This window comes from Ornithorhynchus anatinus, chromosome 1 (assembly GCF_004115215.2).
Source record: "Ornithorhynchus anatinus isolate Pmale09 chromosome 1, mOrnAna1.pri.v4, whole genome shotgun sequence".
In the NCBI taxonomy this organism is placed as follows: domain Eukaryota; kingdom Metazoa; phylum Chordata; class Mammalia; order Monotremata; family Ornithorhynchidae; genus Ornithorhynchus; species Ornithorhynchus anatinus.
In genome coordinates, this window is record NC_041728.1 from 69,686,853 (window position 1) to 69,706,491 (window position 19,639).

Sequence of the window (19,639 nt, forward strand, 5' to 3'; positions counted from 1 at the left end):
TTCTGTCAATCTCATGTTTGGATTCTTGCAGCAGTGCTTTTGGGACTCATAAACCCATTTCTGCAAAGCCTCTGTGCTTCAGAAGCAATCAGAATTCCTTCTTGTCCTCATTATTTGAATCTGGGTTTGTTTTGGGGTTGTTTTTTTTTTTTTGTTTTTTTGGTTTTTTTGGAGTTATCTCGTTTCTGAAATGAGAGATTCTATTCATGTATATGCACGGGTGACTAAGCAGTGTCTCTCTTCCCCACACGCGAATGACAAACCAGTGGCATCCAAGAATTAAATAGAAAATCATTGACAAGTTTTCACTTGTTGAAGGCAGCCTAGTACCTTTTATTTTCAACTTTTCTAATTCTGGAGTAGCTTTCAGGATCCCCGTTGTTTTAGCAACTGCCGCTGTTTGCATTCTGAGGTGTTATAACGGAAGCTGGTCGAATTGGTAAATACTGTAATGGACATGTTTTTCAGGATCCGCAATTCTTTGTACATCGATAATCAATTTGAAATGTGTTTTCTCTTTCAAGTTCGCTTAGCGGTATTGGATGTGATGGTGACCTAGCTCTTCCCTCTTTAATTCATTTCAGGGGCGGTTGTGTGTCCCCATTTATTTCGCACTGTGTCTTTGGAATAAGAAAGGTGGATTTCATTTTGTCCCTAGAGTCTGTATCTGAGAAAATTCATTTTCGTGGGGCATTGCTCCATCAGAAGTATTTTATAATCAAGCAGTGGTATTTATTGAGCATTTGCTATATGTAGAGCACTCTACTAAGCACTTGGGAAAGTACAGTGCAACAGAGCTGGTAGGCCGGTACCCTGCCCATAATGAGCTTAGAGTCTAATGGTTGAATTCCCTGCCCTCCTTTGCCAGCTACAAGTAAGGAATAATTATTCCCCATTGTGACTGATTTCATTGAGACAGTTTGGGATGGAGGTGGTTATTGTGGTATAATTCTGGTATTTGTTCAGCGCTTACTATATGCTGAGCAGTGCTAAGCAGTGTTAAGCGCTGGGGTAGATACAAGGTAATTAGGTTGTCCCAAGGGAGGCTCACAGTTTTTATCCCCATTTTACAGATGAGGTAACTGAGGCACAGAGAAGTTAAGTGGCTTGCACAAGGTCACACAGATAAGTGGCAGAGCAGGGATTAGAACCCAAGTCCTCAGACTCCCAAGCCCATGCTCTTATGTAGTGTGTGGCCTTGGGGTTACCCTAAAGAGTCTTAACCAATAATAATAATAATAATGGTATCTAAGTGCTTTCTGTGAGCCAAGCACTGAGATAGATACAAGATAATCAGATCCCACATGGGGCTCACAGTCCAAGTAAGAGGTTAACAGATAGTCATCGGTTATTGGGCAGCAGCGTGGGTGGCCTGGTGGATAGAGCCCGAGCCTGTAAGTCAGAGGACCTGGGTTCTAATCCCGGATCCATCCCTTGCCTACTAGGTGACCTTGGGCAAGTCACTTCACTTCTTTGGGCCTCATTTACCTCATCTGTAAAATGGGGATTGAGACTGTGAGCCCCATGAGGGACATGGACTGCATCCAACCCGACTAACCCCAGCATTTAGTACAGTGTCTGGTCCCTAGTAAGAGCTGAACGCATCCCACAAAAATAAGAATCCCCTTTTTACAGGTGAGGGAACTGAGGCACAGAGAAGTTGTGTCTCACCCAGGGTCCCACAGACCAGTGACAAATTGGGATTAGAACCCAGGTCCTCTTGACTCCCAAGCCTCTGCTCTTTCCATTAGGGCACCCTACTTCTCTAGTTTCACAACATACTCAAGTTACAAATTTGGCCAAAGGTGAAAAACTCAGAGAGAAACATTAATTCTTCCCCATATCACTGGGCAAACATTTCCCCCTTCACAGCTCTGATATATTAGCCAGCTGCTTGAGTATTTACATTAAGGGGAAAACTTTTTGCCTGCAGTGAATTTTCTCAGGTTAGATTAAAATCTCTATACTGCTGGAGGCATAATAATTTGGCTTCATAACATAACTCCATAACTCAAAGATGTGTTGGAATCTGGAGACTCAGAAACCCCCTTTCTGCATTAACTCCTGCCGTGCACCAGGCCAACGTGAACATTTATTTGGTATGGCACAAGAACATGAGACTACTTAAGGGCTCAGTGGGGAAGGGGGAGGGAGAAGGAGCTTTCATAGAAAAACTGAAGTCCAGCACTTAGTACAGTGCCTGGCACAAAGTAAGTGCTTAAAAAATGTCATCCCTGTTATTATTACTGAATTCATTGCTTACATTGCACGTAATATTTTAGCTACTACAGGTGGCAAAATAGGCTGTCATGAGATAGAAAATGCCAAATGCTATAGATGGATGTGAGGTTAAAAAAAAAAAAGGAATGTGTTGGTTTGAAAGCCTTCCCCTTCTGAGAGAGATGCAGTAATACAAATTTAGCTCATTTACTGGAAGACCAGGTTTCTGGAAAGCTTTTAGCGAGTGACAGCAGGGTTCTATCAGTCAATCAATCAATGGTATTTATTGAGCGCTTACTTTGTGCAGAGCACTGTATATACCCTTGGGAGAGTACAATACAGCAGTGTTAGGAGCGTTCTGTGTAAATAAAGAAAGCTATGTTGTGCCCTAGTATTTTCTCAAAAAATATTCAATTTGGGCTCTTAGAAAGTTTCATCGTATTTTATTCCATTGCAAAACTAGATCCCTCTAGTTATCAAAACTGAAACGAGTAGAATAAACGACGTCATCTTCAAGGGATCGTTGCCGATGTGTCATGCCAGAAGTTGGTTCAATCAGGACGTGGTATTTAGTGCACATCTGCTGAGTGCAGAGCACTCTACTAAGCGTTCCTGAAGTAGCCGGTCTAAAGTTTGATTGACAGTCCTGTCTTATATCTGAGGGATAAGTGAGGGGAGCGGTGTAAGGAATGTGCTTGGGGACGGTCTACCCTTGTGTCCAGCTGCTTTGCATTATTCAAGATTTTCTGAATGCAAATTCATCCTTCACAGTGCCATCTTCATCAGGGGCCAAGTCAGCTTCCTTCCCCATAAATCAGAGTTAGATTTGCGTAGTTGGAAATTGTCATATAAAATTTCCGTAATGCCAGGTTTCAAACTTCGGCTAATTTGCCACTTAACCAAAATGTTCATTTGTCCTCTATGAATCATTCTTGCCACACACATTCTTATTGGATGTTCACTGAAGTTACTTGTTGATCAGCAGAGACTCAGTTTGTTAACGTGCAAATTATTAACGTTTGATTATTTCATTAGTATGCGTTAAAAAGGAAAACTAGAAACCAATCTGTAATTTGAAGACTACTAAAATAGCATAATTTTCCAGAATCAGATGGTTAGCATTTTGAAATGACTGCAAAATGTACCATTTGAGGTGTTTTCTTTTCATCCGGTTGTTCTTGCTTCACACTACTGTTCTGAATTGCATATTACCTTTTCTGAGCATTACAGCATTGTAGGGAAACATGATTTTTCCTATCACGAAAACCGATGTTTTCAAAATCAAGTGCTGTTGTACTTTTTAAGTTCTTGGTAATCACAGCACTTTGCAGTTTTTTCTTCATGTATTCACCCACATTCTGGATCCATCCTCTGGGTAGGCTTACTTCAGAGGCTTTGAAAAGTGAGATATGTTTCCCACAGGGAAGCATTCTTTCAAGTAATTAATAGGCTAGTGATGGATGTTGGAGAAAATGTTTTTCTCTAGTATGAATGAATCCTTTCTTTCAGTCCATGTATGAAATGGAAAGGAATATTCAAATGTGGCATGAAAAATAAAAGAAGTTTAAAGGGGTGAAATGCTTTGCACAGCGTAGCAGAATCATTGGCATTTCCCTGAGTTCCTGGGCTCAGTAAAGGAGAGAAGCCGAATTCTTTTTAATCTCCAGGATCACTGTCAATTCATAAAATTTTTTAGCCGGCTGTCACTAGTTTAAACCAATTAGCACTCTCAATTGTTTCCATGAAAAATAGAGTTAAGGGATAAAGAAAATACAGTTTTCCAAAGGGAATATTATAAAATGCATCAGTGAATTGTTGTTATTGAGCACGTAGTTTGTGTAGAGCCCTGTAATAAGGGCTTGGGAGAGTACAATATAACTCTGTGAGAAATAGAATCACAAAGACTTGGTAGACACATTCCCTGCCCACAAGGAGCTACAACAAAATAGTATAAGAGATTAGATCAGACAATTAGAGAAGCAGCATGGCTCAGTGGAAAGAGCCCGGGCTTGGGAGTCAGAGGTCATGGGTTCGATTCCCCACTCCGCCACTTGTCAGCTGTGTGACTGTGGGCAAATCACTTCACTTCTCTGTGCCTCAGTTACCTCATCTGTAAAATGGGGATTAAGACTGTGAGCCTCACGGAAAACCTGATGACCCTGTATCTACCCCAGCGCTTAGAACAGTGCTCTGCACATAGTAAGCGCTTAACAAATACCAACATTATTATTATTAATATAAGCATATTTTCAAACCATGATAAAAGCATAAAATGTAGGTACACAGCAAAATAGCAAATAGACCAATGATGAAAGATTTGATGTAGGTTTTTTAATATATTTAAATGCAGCCTAAATTTTAATGTGTTATCTTTCACACCCTATTCATCCCAAATCATCTTGGTCTAACGCAATAGAGTGTTAAATCGAAATAGTCTTTAATCTCTCTATCCAGGGCATTCACAATACTTCAGAGGGTGAAGGGACAGGAAGGTTTGGAATTCAAGGCAAGTCTTACAGCATAATCTCAAAGTGAGAAAGAGCTCTAAGAATTACCAGCATTTAAATTTATAAGGGTGATATTGAAAACTCTAAAAAGTTATAACAGGGGATGGTCATCTTTAAAATTTGAGTTGAACTCTTTTTCTGTCACTCTTTTTCTCTCCATCTAAATTTCCTATAGTTTTCCTAGACTGTCAGGCAGCATATAGGAAACCCAACTAGCAGTTTTTAAAAGAAAACCGAGAAGCAGCATGGCTCAATGGAAAGAGCCTGGGCTTGGGAGTCAGAGGTCATGGGTTCTAATGCCGGCTCCACTGCTTGTCAGCTGTGTGACCTTGAGCAAGTCACTTAACTTCTCTGTGCCTCAGTGACCTCATCTGTAAAATGGGGAATAAGACTGTGAGCTCCAAGTGGGACAACCTGATTACCTTGTATCCTCCCAACGCTTAGAGCAGTGCTTAGCGCATAGTAAGCGCTTAACAAATACCAACATCATTATTATTATTATTATTACTATAACCTTGGTAGCTGTGTTCAAGTCCAGAAAGGTATCAGATAGCCTTTGCAGCCTAGGTTTCTGGTGGCCGAGTAATGACCATCATTTTCTAATGGCATTCTAATATGAGAATTGCTGGACTTCCGTGAAGAGAAGATTATACCTTTTTTCTTAGACACGTCTTGCCCTTGAAGAGCTTGCAATCTAATAGGGTGGTATGAGCTGGTATAGATGGGTGAATTGGCTTCCAGACTCACTCTTTTGAGATGGAGGGCTGTAGGGCTGTGATAGGCAGCAGTGGATCAGAGGGATAGATGGTGATGTGTTGTGGAGAAAGTGGTGCCTAAATGGCAAAAATTGACATGGGGAATGACCTTGGTAGCAGCCCAGAGGCCTCGTGGGATGGAAGCAAGGCTGATGGAGCAAGGCCAATGCCGAAGCCCGTTATCCGATGAGAATAGGTAAATCAACCAGTGGTATTCATTCAGTCGTATTTATTGAGTACTTAGTGGGAGCAGAGCACTCTACTACTAAGCACTTGGGAGAGTATACTGTAGCACAGTTAGTTGGATTCCCCGGGGCCTGAACTCCAGATTTGGCTTAAAAAGTAGGAGTGCTAGGCAGGAGTCAAGCGGTGTTTTGAAGCAGAATAGAAAGGTAAAGTGTCTTCACTGAAAGTTGCGGTAGGAAGGTTGATTTCTTACAAATAAGATGTTTGCAGTGGGCCAGAGAGAAGGCAGAGAGGGGGATCAGTAGAAAAATTGAGGATCTTTGCCATGGGTCCTGGGAGCTTTGGTAGGCAACTCGATTCCCTCAAGACAACAGTTGAAAGCAGGGTTTTTCGGGGAAATGTCAGAAGTGGCGATGTAGACAGGTATTTATCACGTTGTAGCTACATTGTGCTTTTACCGTCCTTGGCTTGAGTTACTTCAGTATGATACAGTGAAATTGACTTGCTTTATCCATATTATTTTCCCAACTTATATCCTCAGATGGGGACCCCCTGCTTGGCATTGCCCTTTGGTAGTTGATGTTCAGTGCTTATCATGAGCCAAGCATTCTATTAAGCACCGGGGTAATGATAATCAAGTTGTACACAGGTCCTGTTCCACATGGGGTTCACTGTTTAAGTAAGAGGGAGTGGGATTTAATTCCCATTTTAGAGATAAGGAAACTGAGGCACGGAGAAGTTAAGCGACTGGCCCGAAGTCACACAGCGGACAAGTGGTAGACCTGGAAATAGAACCACGGTCCTCTGACACCCAGGTCCATACTCTTCCCTATTTGATTTCTATTTGGAAATCATGGTGTGCGAGATTCCGGAGAGCGGGGAGTTAAGACAAAGAAAAGCTTTTGCCGAAGCCAGATTTTGCTTGGAAAAGAATCAAAATTAACACAGGATCTTTATTGGAGCAGCTTTCTGTTTAGTGAAAGCGCTCCTGATTTTAATCTCATTTCTTAGAAGAAAACGTAATTTACAAATGTGAATGCAGAATATTTTTTTCTCAGTTTATCCTGCACTTCTTTGGAATTCGGTTTACAAAACATCAAGAAAACTTATAAAATTAAACCACTGGGTGAAAGAAAGTCACGCTGCATAGCAATTAAGAAGAGTGGCAGAATTAAGATAATTGCTAGAAAAGAATCGAGTGCTAAAAGGCTCCTAGCAGATTCCTTGCTGCAAGATTGCAGCTCAGTAGCCTGGTCACGCTACACGGTACAGTAGTTGAGAGTCTTGTTCAGATGCGAGACTGTGTCTATTCATAGGGGGTCAAGGTTTTCCCTCAGTGGAACCAATCACTCATTCAGTGATACTTACTGAGCCCTTACTTTGTGCGGAGCACTGTACTAGGCGCTTGGGAGAGTAGATTGCTGTTGATGGGGGACATGGATAAATAGCCTCATCATCAGAAAGGAGCAGCATGGGCTAGTGGCAAGAGCACGGGCTTGGGAGTCATGGGTTCTGATTCCGTTCTGCCACTGGTCTGCTCTGTGACCTGGGCAACTCACTTAACTTCTCTGTTCCTCAGTTACCTCATCTGTAAAATGGGGATTGAGACTGTGGGCCCCACATGGAGCCACCTGATTACCTTGTATTTACCCCAGCGCTTAGAACGTTGCTTGGCATATACTAAACGCTTAACAAATATATTATCATCATAGTAATTGTGGTATCGAGTGCTTTGTGCCAAGCACAGTACTGAGCGCTGGGGAAGATATATGGTAATCAGGTCAAACACAGCCCCCATCCCACATATGGCTCAAAGTCTAATTAGAAGGAGAAAGGGAATTGGCCTTTCATTGCTCTTCACACAGTAAGTGCTCAGATACCACTCACTGATTGATTGATTAGAGAAGCAGCGTGACTTAGTGGAAAGAGCCCGGGCTTGGGAGTCAGAGGTCGTGGGTTCTAATCCCGGCTCTGTCACTTGTCAGCTGTGTGACTTTGGGCAAGTCACTTGACTTCTCCGGTTGTTCAGTTACTTCATCTGTAAAACGGGGATTAAGACTGTGAGCCCCAAGTGGGACAACCTGATTACGCTGTATCTACCCCAGCACTTAGAACAGTGCTCGGCACATAGTAAGGGCTTAACAAATACCAATATTATTATTATCATCATTATTATTACCATATCCCCATTTTATAGATAAAGGAACTGATTCCCAGAGAAGATAGGTGACTTGCCCTAGCTCACCCAGCAGGCAAGTGGCTGTGCTGGGATTAGGGCCCAGGTCTTCTGATTCACAGGCTCGTGATCTTTCCACGAGGCCACGCTGTGCCTCATGGTTAAGTAGGATGCCAAGCCATCCAATTCATCCATGACTATTCGAGAATTTACAGTAATCAGATGGGCACAAAAATATTTTTATGTTTTTATAAGCACATGATGGGTGTTTTTATAATGAAAAATAGTGTTTCCCCAACTGTAACCCAGCCACCCGATGCTGACTTTATCGCGGGTCAGCATGAAGCGCCCATCAGCGAGTGGGGGTGGGGGCGTTGTTTTAATTTACTTAGTTCTCTCTGCTCTTCATTCCAGGTGTTAGTGTCCGTCCAGTCCCTGATCCTCGTCGCCGAACCCTATTTCAACGAGCCGGGATACGAACGGTCTCGGGGGACCCCCAGCGGCACTCAGAGCTCCAGAGAGTACGACGGCAATATCCGACAAGCGACGGTCAAGTGGGCAATGCTAGAGCAGATCAGGAACCCTTCTCCATGCTTCAAGGAGGTGAGACTTGGGGAATTTAAGGGACGCCATCATCTGCCGTTGAAGGTCACCCAACAGATGGTGGACAAAAAGCTCAGCCTTGACGGTCCTCCCTGCTGAATTGGATTGGTTCTGGGCAGGGAATGCGTCTGTTTTATTGTTGTGTTGTACTCTCCCGTGCGTTCAATACAGCGCTCCGCTCAGTACAGCGCTCTTCTCACGGTAAGCGCTCGGTAAGTACCGTTGATTGATCGATAGTTTGGGGGGTGATTGTAATTCCACAGAGGCATCCTAAAAGTCTTTGCTCCGGCCATTTCCCGGAAGACGATTGAAACAAGGCATAGGCCAGGGCCCACTGAAAGCAAAGTGAAAAAGCCATCGAAACTCTGTGTCCGGTTTGGTTGTATGTCTCACTGTCTCCCCGGCAAGAGAAAATTCCCTAAACGCCCTGAAACAGACCGACAAAAAGGCCACTCTTCATCGAGTTGAGAGATGTGTAAGGGAGTCTCTGAGCAGTTGCAGCCCTGTGGCCAAGAAGCTTGCCATGGGCAAATAGGGAAGAATACTGACCTCCGCATCCTAGCCATTAGGCCAGCCGGTGCCAACAAGTTGCGCAGGGGCTGGTAAAGCTTTATAGTTCTTTACAGCACCAGGCCCCATGGGCTCTGTGAAAATAGGAACTTGCACTCTAAAGGCCTTTTTTCAGTTCTGGGCTAATTTACAAAACAGAAGTTCTTCCCCGGCAGTTTCCTAGTGCGAGTGGTTATATGAAATCCCTTGGAATCCCTGCCCACGCTCGCCGAGAGAAATGTCAGCACTTCTCTTGCACCTTGCCGCCAGCAGGATCAGTTTGAAGGAGGGACGCGGGGGTAGAGGGTTGCTTGCGTGAGCAGTGGCACGCTCATGATGACGCGAAGGAAATAACCTTCTCCCCAGACGTCAACCCTTAGAGAAGAGAGTCGGAACGAGGCTGCAGTGAGACTGTTGACCGAGCGAGCGAGCTGGGTTCCTGGGTTCCTGGGGTTCGGGAGATTATTGCCCCCGTGGGGCTGCCCAGCCTCGACCCCATCACAGGTGCTGCATCAGCAGGCCTCTGGAGCGCCGGCCCGTCGCTCTGGGGTTCGCGGGCCGAAAATAGCATTGTCCTTTTCGGCTGCCATGTCACATTAATTCAGCAGCGCTCGCTGATGTAACTGCATCCTGACGTGTTCTCTTTCTCCAAGTTGTTTCCTACAGCCATGGAACTGTTGGCGCTACATTGGAAATCCTTTGCTGAGAATCGATGGGTCTACTGCTTGGAAGAAAGCTTAGTAACAGTAATATTAGTGATAATTGTGGTTTTCGTTAAGCGTTTACTGTGCGTCAAGCACCGTACTAAGCGCTGGGCTAGATACAAGACATTCAGGTCCCACATGGGGCTCCTAATCTAAATAGGAAGGAAAACAGGTAATGAATCCCCATTTTGTAGACGAGGGACCTGAGGCACAGAGAAGTTAAGTGACTTGCCCCAGATCGTGCAACAGGCAAGTGGCAGAGGCGGGATTAGAACCCAGGCCTATAATGATAATAATTGTGGTATTTGTTAAGTGCTTACTGTGTGATATGCTCTGTACTAAGCACTTGGGTGGATACAAGGAAATCAGGTTGGACAAAGTCCCTGTCTCATATGGGCATCCGTGTTTAGAGGTGAGGTAACTGAGGCCCAGAAAAGTGAAGTGACTTATCCAAGGTCACACAGCAGGCAAGTGGTAGAGCCAGAATTAGGACTTAAGTCCTTCTGTCTTCCTTGCTGTTTCTGCTAGGCCATGCTGCTTTCCACCATTGTAGCTTAGCAGGCAGATTTCAATCAATCAGTGGAATCTAACTATTGACCGCTTACTCTATGTAGAGCACCTGATGAGTTCTTCGCCCACAAAGTGCTTACAGTGTAGTTTAGGTCTACAGTTCAGTATTCATTTATCCGATAATGTTTACATAGTATTGACTTTGTAGGACGCACAGTCCTGGGTGCTTGGGGAAGTCTAGAATAGGTAAAAGGTAGTTATTGCCCTTGAGTTTCCAGACTAAAAGGTTGGACATTTGTATTTACGTGGCCACAGAATCCCGTGTAGATGTTTCTCCCTTTCATCAAACAATTGGGGTAATCTTACCCAACCGTGTCAGAACCATTGGTATAAGGAGATAGTTTGCTCAAATACCCAGCACGCTTACATGGAAAGTGAGTGAGTTGAATAATGTGGTTCTTTTGATTACCGTTTGTCTCGTCGCGATTGTATAATTCCCCGTAAAATGTTGAGTAGCTCCAGGAGATCTCGTCATTTGGTGCCCAGGATATACCCCTGCTGCTGAGTGCTTGTTCTGTACGATGGAGTGGGCCCCCGAGCACCGGGAAGGCCTTGGTTTACAAGATCAGGGGAACGCCCGCAAATGAGACACCCTGATTTGAGGGGCGAACAGATCGTCCGTGCAGTAATGGGTTTAAATGCTTCCTTTTGAGCTTGCCAGTGAGAATCGGGGGGAGAGGGACTCGTGTCCTTGTTCCCGAACAGCCGAGTGGGCCAGGGCGGGGCGAGGAGAGGCATGATTTAACATAGTTGGCGTTTCCGCCCGGAGGCCAGCGAGGCTCCCTGCTGCTGGGCCCGGCTAAGCCGCGGGCTGGGGCCGGCATTGGAGGCCACGTCCACTCCCTCACCCAGGCAACTCTGTGAGCCCCCAAGCCGGTGGGCGGGGGGGTCCCCCGCCACCGTGCCCCCTTGGGGTCCTCGATCCAGAGCTCCTGGGCAGATGTACTAATCTTCCTGGGATGGCCCTCTGCCGCCGGGTTTTACCGGTTCCGGCTGGCTTTTTCCAACCTGTCATGAGAATGCCAGGCGGCCCCGGGGCAGAAGCTTCAGATGGCGCCCTTGGCCTTGAGGTTTGGCACTTAGGCTTCCTTCCATCCAGAGGATCCTGAGGAAGGGTTCGGGACCTGCCCACATGAGGGCTTCTAGACCGGCCCCGGGCACACAACCCACATCCCCAGAGTGGCTCCTGAACCCTCCACCCTCCAGACCTTGCGGCCCAGCGGTGGGGCTCGTGGAAGGGGAACGTGTCAACCAGCTCTGCTCTGCTGCACCCTCCCGAGCGCCTAGTACAATGCTCTGCACACAGTAAGCACTCAGTAAATACAACTGATTGATGGCAGTGCTGCATAGCTTCTGGAGCAGGCTGCGGGGAGCTCAGACAGCTCATCTTCGGGCAGTTCTCTCCACTCGACCAAGCGGAGGCCTGTGCACCCGAGAGCCCGGAACCCCAGCCCCTCAGAGGAAAGGGCCAAGTGGGAAAGGACATAGCCGGGAGAATCTAGAACTTAGGTGACTGAGAAACAGCGTGGTTTAGTGGAAAAAGAGCACAGGCCTGGGAGTCAGAAGGACCTGGGCTCTAATCTGGGCTCTGCCACTCATCTGCTGTGTGACCTGGGGCAAGTCGCTTCACTTCTCTGGGCCTCAGTAACCTAGTGATGAGATTAGATTTAAATGCCTGTCACACATGGGGCTCACAGTCAGAGGAAAGGATTGGGTATTTTATCCCCTTTGTATGGATGAGAGAACCAAGGCACAGAGGAGCTAAATAATTTTGAGATCTCAGTGTAGCAGAGCATTGTTTAGAACATCTCCCCCCGACCCCCTTTAGACTGTGAGCCCGTCATTGGGCAGGGATTGTCTCTGTTGCCGAATTGTACATTCCAAGCGCTTAGTACAGTGCTCTAAACATAGTAAGCTCTCAATAAATACGATTGAATGAATGAATGATTGAACCGTAATCCCCTGACTCATAATCCTGTCCTCTGTCCACAAGGCCATGTTCTCGGAGTTGGGAGAGAAAAAATGATTTAATACCAAGAAGGAAGAGAATCAGGGAAGCCGGTTGAACCAGTTATTGCCGAGAAATTCTGAATTTCTAGTCTGTACTTTTGGCCTTTACGAGTGAGGCAATTCAATGAAGAGGCAGCGTGGCCTAGTGGAAGGAGCTCAGGACTGAGAGTCAGGAGACACGGGTTCTAGTCCCGGCTCTGCCACTTGCCTGCCGTCTGACCTTGGGCAGTCAATCGATCGGTGGTATTTACTGAGCACTTACTGTGTGCAGAGCACTGTACTGAAAGCTTGGGAGAGTACAGTATAATAGAGTTGGTAGATATGTTTCCTGCCCCCAAGCAGCGGACAGTGTAGAGCAGATAAAATACCTCTTCTTCTTAGACTAGGAACCCCATTTGCTCTGCACACGGAAAGCTACCAATGCGTATGATAAATTGATTGACTGACTTACATCTACCCCAGCACTTAGTACAGTGCTTTGACACATAGCAAGTGCTATACAAATGCCATTTTTTAAAATTGTTACCGTTATTAGACACTAGCTGTTATCTTCCATTCTGTTTTTCTCTACCCTTGAAATAAACCTCAGGTCTTCTTAATGACTTTTATTGGGTCTGCATCGAAGTCAGCCAACTAAGAAAGTAAAAAAGAAGTAAGGTACATCCAAGGGGGTTTAGGTGTGGTAGATACAGTGAGTTTTGCCCAGGAAAAGTGAATTCACTCACTCAGAGCCCCAGATGACCTTTATAAATTGATGTCTGTTTTAAGTGTCTGAACTTCTGAAGTGAATGAAATGACAGTGCAGTTCACCACTGGTGCAGTAAAAGGGTCCGAGGGAAACCTAATTCACTGCGGGCAGAAGAGGAAAGTGAAAAGTATCCAAGGAGCCTAAAGTTCAGCTTGCCAAAAATCGAGGAATTTCAAACTGTAGAAGAAAACCCAACCCATGAACTTAACTAAAGTTGGAGAAAAGAATCTGGCAGATGAATCCTTGCTTCCTGGTTTGAATACGGTCGTTTTTATGTCTTTAATGTTATTTGTTAAGCGCTTACTATGTGCCGGGTCAATGTCCCACGTGGGGCTCACAGTCTTAATCCTCATTTTACAAATGAGGCAAATGAGGCACAGAAGAAGTGAAACGATTGCCTGAAGACATGGTAGAAATGTGAACGGAGCCAGGATCAGAACCCCGGTTCTCTGGCTCCCAGGCCTGGCCCCTTTTCCATTAAACCACGCTGCTTCACTTGTTGGTTTTGTCTCCACGCTAACCAGTCCTAGTACAGTGCCAAATGCGTAATACTCACTGCTCTCCAGGCAGTAAGCCCTCAACAAATACCACTGACTAGAGCTTTTGGTTAGCCCTGTTACCCACTCCCTTTGCAGTCCATCGTGACTAATTCCTGCCTTCAAATTAAATGGTCAGAGAAGATCATTTGGAAAGTTGGGAGTTTTGCAAGGGGAAGGGGGAAGCCCTGAGGGCTTGTCAGGAAATGCAGCAACACGAGAAGCAGCATGGCCTAGGAAAAAGAACACGGGCCCAGGAGTCAGAGGACCTGGATTCTCATCCCAGCTCTGCCATTTGTCTGCGGTATGACCTAGGGCAAGTCACTTCTGTGCCTCAGTTTTCCTCTTCTCCCCTGTGAGCCCCATGCCGGGCAGGGACTGTGTCCAACCTAATTCACTTGTATCTATCAAGGCGCTCAGAACAGTGTTTAGCGCACATTAAGTGCTTAACAAATCCCATTTAAAAAAAATACCGTGACTGCAGGAAGCTGAAGAAATTATGCCAAGTTTCTGGGCGGGAACTGAAAAAGCTGGGAATTGTGGAAGCTGTCTGACACTTTGGTCCCTTGCGTCAAGCAGGAGCTAGAAGGGAGGGCGTCCAAGGTGCCCAGTCTGCAGCCCCGGCGGGTGGGGGGGGTTCGGGGGGAGGCTTGCCCCTCGGCTGGGCTTCTCCTGACCAGCTGACCCTAGGCTGGGGCTCACCCACCCCATCCCGAGGCCCCAGTTGGAGGGGCAGAGTACCTTTTCTCATATGACTTCTGGTCAGTTACTGCTTCAGTGGGGATTACAGTTTGAGGCCAGGACAAGCACAAAAGAGAGACGGATGGAACTCTCTTTAGCCGCAGGAGCTTTCAGTCCAGCAGCTGGTGAGAGAGAACCGCTGCCTTTTCCGAAAAGCCGTTCTTCGTCAGGAGTCTCTGAGTCTCTGAACTTCGACCCTCCAGCCAAGCGGCGGTTCATGTCCAGGGTATCCAGCCTTGATGAGGATGGTATTTGTTAAGCGCTTACTATGTGCCAAGCACTGTTCTGAGCACTGGGATAGATGCAGGGTTATCAGGTTGTCCCACGTGGGGCTCTCAGGCTTAATCCCTATTTTAGAGATGAGGTAACTGAAGCCCAGAGAAGCTAAGTGACTTGCCTAGAGTCGCACAGCTGATACGTGGCGGGGCCGGAATTAGAACCCATGACCTCTGACTCCCAAGCCCGTGTATTTTCCACTAAGCCACGCTGCTTTTGTCTCATAGCCTCTCTAGCAGTGTCGGCCTTGCCCTCTGGCCCCAGTCCTGCTTAGCTCGCATTTCAGGGAGCCCCAGTGAGGGCCAGAGAGCGGTCGTCTTGGCCACTCCCTCGGAATGGAGCTTACCAGCGCCTCCTCCCCATTTCCTGCCCTCTCCGCCACTGGGCTCTTAGTATTTTCACCAGAGAGGAAGAGGTACATCTGGTGCGACTCAGAATCGTGCCAGAGCCTAATTGGATGGAAGGGGATGCTTGCCAGCCAGCCAGCCAACTAGGATTGATGCCCTTTTCCCCAACTTCCAAGAAATCACCAGACTCCGAACACTGGGAGGGGATATGCCGATTGACGGTATATCCTGGTGTTGTGTCAGAAGAAGCTCCATTGGCAGATTTCATTTCTGCTCTCAGACAGTTATACCGACTTTGGAATAGAAGTAGAGGAATGGTTGTGTGACTCTGATTCGGTCCCCGTCGGTAAATGAGGGCAGAGAGATTCTTTTTTTTTAACCTGAAAATCGCAGCAGGATAAGTCGGTAGGGTAAATCAGTCAATGGTATTTATTGAGCGCTTACTGTTTGCAGAGCACCGTTCTAGGCACTTGGGAGAGTATAGTACAAGAGAGTTGGTAGACACGGTTTCTGCCCACAATTAGCTTACAATCTAGAGGATGGATATAAATCCATGGGTCATCTTCTGGCACGAGCAGAGCAGATGGGAAATTTCAAGTTGTCCTTGGAGAAGCGTGGCCTGGTGGATAGAGTACGGGCCTGGGTGTCAGGAGACCTGGGTTCTAATCCCAGCTCCGCCACTTGTCTGCTGCATGACCTTGGGCAAGCCAGTTCACTTAATAATTGTAGTATTTGTTAAGCGTTTACCATGTTCCAGTCACTGTTCGATGCATTGGGATAGATCCAAGGTAATCAGGTTGTCTCACATGGGGCTCACAGTCTCAATCCCCATTTTACAGATGAGGTAACTGAGGCACAGAGAAGTGAAGTGACTTGCCCAAAGTCACACAGCAGACAAGTGGCGGAGCCGGGATTGGAACCCACGTCCTCTGACTCCCCAGCCTGTGCTCTTACCATTAGGCCATGCTGCATCTCTGTGCCTCCACTGTAAAATGGGAATTAAGACTGTGAGCCTTTGGGGGACAGGGACTTAGTCCCACCCGACCATCTTGTATTCTCCCGGTGCTTAGTACAGTGTGTGGCACAAGCGCTTAACAGATACCATAAGAAATAATTGTCACCGTTCCCCAGTTTGGTCCACACCCACACCCATTACCATTCAGGGCTACGATATGTCAGGTTCCAGATCAAGTATTGAAATGGCCGAGCCCAAATCTTCTGAAGACTGCCTGAAATGTATCTTTTTGTAGCCTGCTTTGGCTAGAAATGTCTTCTTGACTGATTTTCACAGTCAAAGACAGATTGAGGAGGCTATTTATCAGTAGCACAGTTTGCGTCGTCTTGCCCTTCTGGTTCTGATTATTCGGAAGAAGAAACCGATAGAAGCCCAAACTCCAACTGGTCTGAACAAAATAGTAAAAATAATTTTTCGTACGAATTGGAGACGTGATCACCTTCTTGGGGCGGTTCTAAGTGTCAAGAGCAATGGTGGCGCTAAAGCCCAGGGTTCGGCAAGGCGAGACCAGGGGAATGACAGTCTGGAGACCTGAGCTCCTTCCCCATCTCTGCCACTGCTTGGCAGTGCCGGGAACCGCCTGTTCCTCGGTGTATTTATTGCCCTCCCCGGCATCAGTCTGTAGGGGATGGCCTTCAGGCCCGAAGGGTCTGCTGTGAAGTCGGGTGGTGCAGAGCCTTCAAGAGGAGCCCATGGGGACCTCATTTGGACTTAGCAGCATTCTTGGGCAAAGGAACGCCCGGCTTCGGTCAGAACCCCCAACCCTCCCTGGCTTGTTGGGGCAGCCCATACCACCCCTGATGTTGGCACAACCCTTCTCCCCTCCCCCTCAACATACAAAAAAAAAAAAAGATGGTATTTGTTAAGCACTTACTGTGTGCAAAGCACTGTTCTAAGCGCTGGGAGATACAGGTGATCAGGTTGTCCCACATGGGGCTCACAGTATTAATCCCCATTTTACCGATGAGGTAACTGAGGCCCAGAGAAGTGAAGTGACTTGCCCACAGTCACACAGCTGACAAGTGGCGGAACTGGGATTCGAACCCACGACCTCTGACTCCCAAGCCCGGGCTCTTTCCACTGAGCCACAAACCCCATGTTGGTCACAGCGGGCGGGGGAGGAGTTCCCTCCCGATTTTCCCTCTAGACTGTCAGCTCTTTGTGGGTAGGGAATGTGTCTGTTATATTGTTATATTGTACTCTCCCAAGCGCTTAATACATTAAGCGCTCAATGAATATGACTGACTGCATCTGGGGATGTGAAGAGATGCCCCTCCAGGGTAGCGGGCCATCATCCGGTCATAAAGACAAGGGGAGAGAAGAGAAGAGTGCCCAGATATTGAACTCTATTCTTCCGTTATCGCAAAGACAGCCAGCCTTAGTATAGTGCCTGACCCATAGTAAGGGCTTAACGAATACCACTGTTATTATTATTACTCTAAAAGACTCCAAACCATCTCAGCGTCCACAGAACGAATACAGGCCCCTCCCGAACGCCTCTCGGAAACTGGCCGAATAATCTCACTGACCTGTAGTTCCCGTTCTGCCCAGCCCCGAGCCCTTCGCCGGCGTCTCATCACGCTTGCCGTGGATGCGTCATTTGGGCTGGATTTTCTGATTCTGTCTTTTTTTTTCCCCCCCGCAGGTGATACACAAGCATTTTTACTTGAAGAGAGTCGAGATCATGGCCCAGTGTGAGGAGTGGATCGCTGACATACAGCAGTACAGCAGCGATAAGCGGGTGGGCAGGACCATGTCTCACCACGCGGCAGCCCTCAAGGTGAGAATCTCCTCAAAGCGGCCCCCACTGGGCGGCCCCCGAGCGTATGGGGCAGAGTCTCTCGTGGGTAGACTTTGGGCACCGGAGCCCCGAGGAGGAGGGTGGAGAATCCGGGGATCCCGGGGAGCGGGGAGGGTTCAGCGAATGGGTGAGATTCAAAACTCTGTTCCCTTGGTATGAGGAGAAGCCTCTGGGGCAAGCGTCGTGGAGGTGATGGTGCTCAGGTGCTCAGCGTTGGTACCGTCTTCCCCCCGAGAAGGACTGCGTACGTCGCGGTGCCCAGGCGGCGTCTTTCCCGAGCGGTTGGCGGGAGTGGGTCTCCGGGTAGGGTGTGGGCGGGCTGTGGTGCCCAGTTTTGGGGGGGTACCCGTTGCCCGGGGGCCGCGTTACGTTTGGCAGGCCGTTCGGGGAGTCAGGGTGAGGATATCTCCCGAGGTAACGGCCCAGGCCGCGCTCTCCCTGCCGGAAGGCCCGAGGGCCGAGCCCCGCCTGGCCCGGGCAACCCCGAGACCAGCGACGGGACATCCGCCGGAGTCCCCCTTCCTGAGAAAGCCCCCGGGTCCGCGGCAGTATCGAGTTGGCCCTTGGGGAGTCCGACGCCCCCTGCCCCCGGGCCCCCACAGGCGGGACTCGGGTGACCGGAAATCACGGAGGGAACCGTGGCCGGGGACCGCGGCAAGGTGCCGCCCTTCTCCTTTCTCCGGAAAGGGTCCGGCCCCTCCGTGTCCGTCCCTCAGAGGAGACCGTCTCGGGGCGGTAGGAGGGCCGCCCGCCCCCCGCCCTCCCTCCCTCCCGCGCCCCGGGGGGTTCCCCGGAGGGGGCGGGAGGCCTCTTCCTCGGGTTCGGCGCTCGGTAAATACGATGCAAGTAGCAAGCCCTGCCGCCGCCGGGGCTTGGGCCCGGTTGTCCGGTTCCGGGATGGTAACCGTCCGCTCCCTCTCCCGTCTCTCTCCCCGTCTCCGGCAGCGTCACACCGCTCAGCTCCGAGAAGAGCTGCTGAAACTGCCGTGCCCGGAGGGCCTGGCCCCGGACTCGGCCGACTCCCCGGAGCCGTGCGGCGCCACGGCGAGTCCCGCGGAGGCCCCGCTCCACGACCCGGTCAAACCCGGCAGCAGCAAAGACTGCCCCGGCGACTTCAAGCTATGAGCTGCGTTGCCGCGGACTCTCCGGACACAAAGGCTTTGAAGCACAAGCCAAATATGTCAATATTTGTATGTAAGAAGCTAATTATGTATTAGGTAATGAAACTGAAACTATACTATGCCCTTAAGGATATACAGTCGAATTGGAAATGATCTTTTATTTACCTGTACAAGAGTGTAAACTTTTTTGTGCTTTTATTTTTCAATTGTGAGAACCACTGATTGGTATGTTTAAAAATGTATGTACACAAGAAATGGATAAATCACTGATATATAAGGGAAACTACCTTAGGGAAGAATGTTTACTGAATGTTTATTATTATTTTTTACTAGTTGAGTGAGGGCGGTTGTAACAAAGAATATATATTGGTCATTCTTACAGCTACTATTTAAAGTCGGCAACTTTTCACGGAATTTGATAGATTTTCTGTTTGGCCATATCTTCATGCTCATGTTTGATTTCTAAAGAAGACTTCCTGTATACTTCAATAAAAGTTCAATGGATACGCTCCCTCTTTTATGATTTCCTGGTACATTTTTTTAAACAATAAATCTGCCATAAAATACACCTGTAGCTGGACGCGTTCACTTGATTGGCTCCATTTCTTCCATCCTCCGTATTCCGTCAGGGACTCGCTGATCCTACAGTGTAAATGAAGTTACATCCGTACGGTTTCTCCTCACGTCGACGGGCCTCCGGATCGCAACCGTTGCTCGAGCGCGATTTTGGACGGGCGGTGGGGGGTTTAGGGTGGTAGCGGTATTTACCGGGCG

At 47.8% G+C, this 19,639-nt stretch overlaps 1 protein-coding gene across 3 annotated transcripts in view; it reads left to right on the top strand.

Annotated features, from left to right (window-relative positions):
* BIRC6 (baculoviral IAP repeat containing 6) overlaps positions 1 to 19,433 on the top strand; it is a 295,572-nt gene extending 276,139 nt beyond the window's left edge. For all 3 annotated transcript variants that reach the window (XM_029060209.2, XM_029060223.2, XM_029060216.2), the window contains exons 72-74: positions 8,259 to 8,447; positions 17,589 to 17,723; positions 18,690 to 19,433. In XM_029060209.2, coding sequence (XP_028916042.1) covers positions 8,259 to 8,447; positions 17,589 to 17,723; positions 18,690 to 18,869 — 504 coding nt within the window. In that variant the 3' untranslated portion in view covers positions 18,870 to 19,433. The remainder of the gene's footprint in view (positions 1 to 8,258; positions 8,448 to 17,588; positions 17,724 to 18,689) is intronic.
* The last annotated feature ends 206 nt before the right edge of the window (positions 19,434 to 19,639 follow it).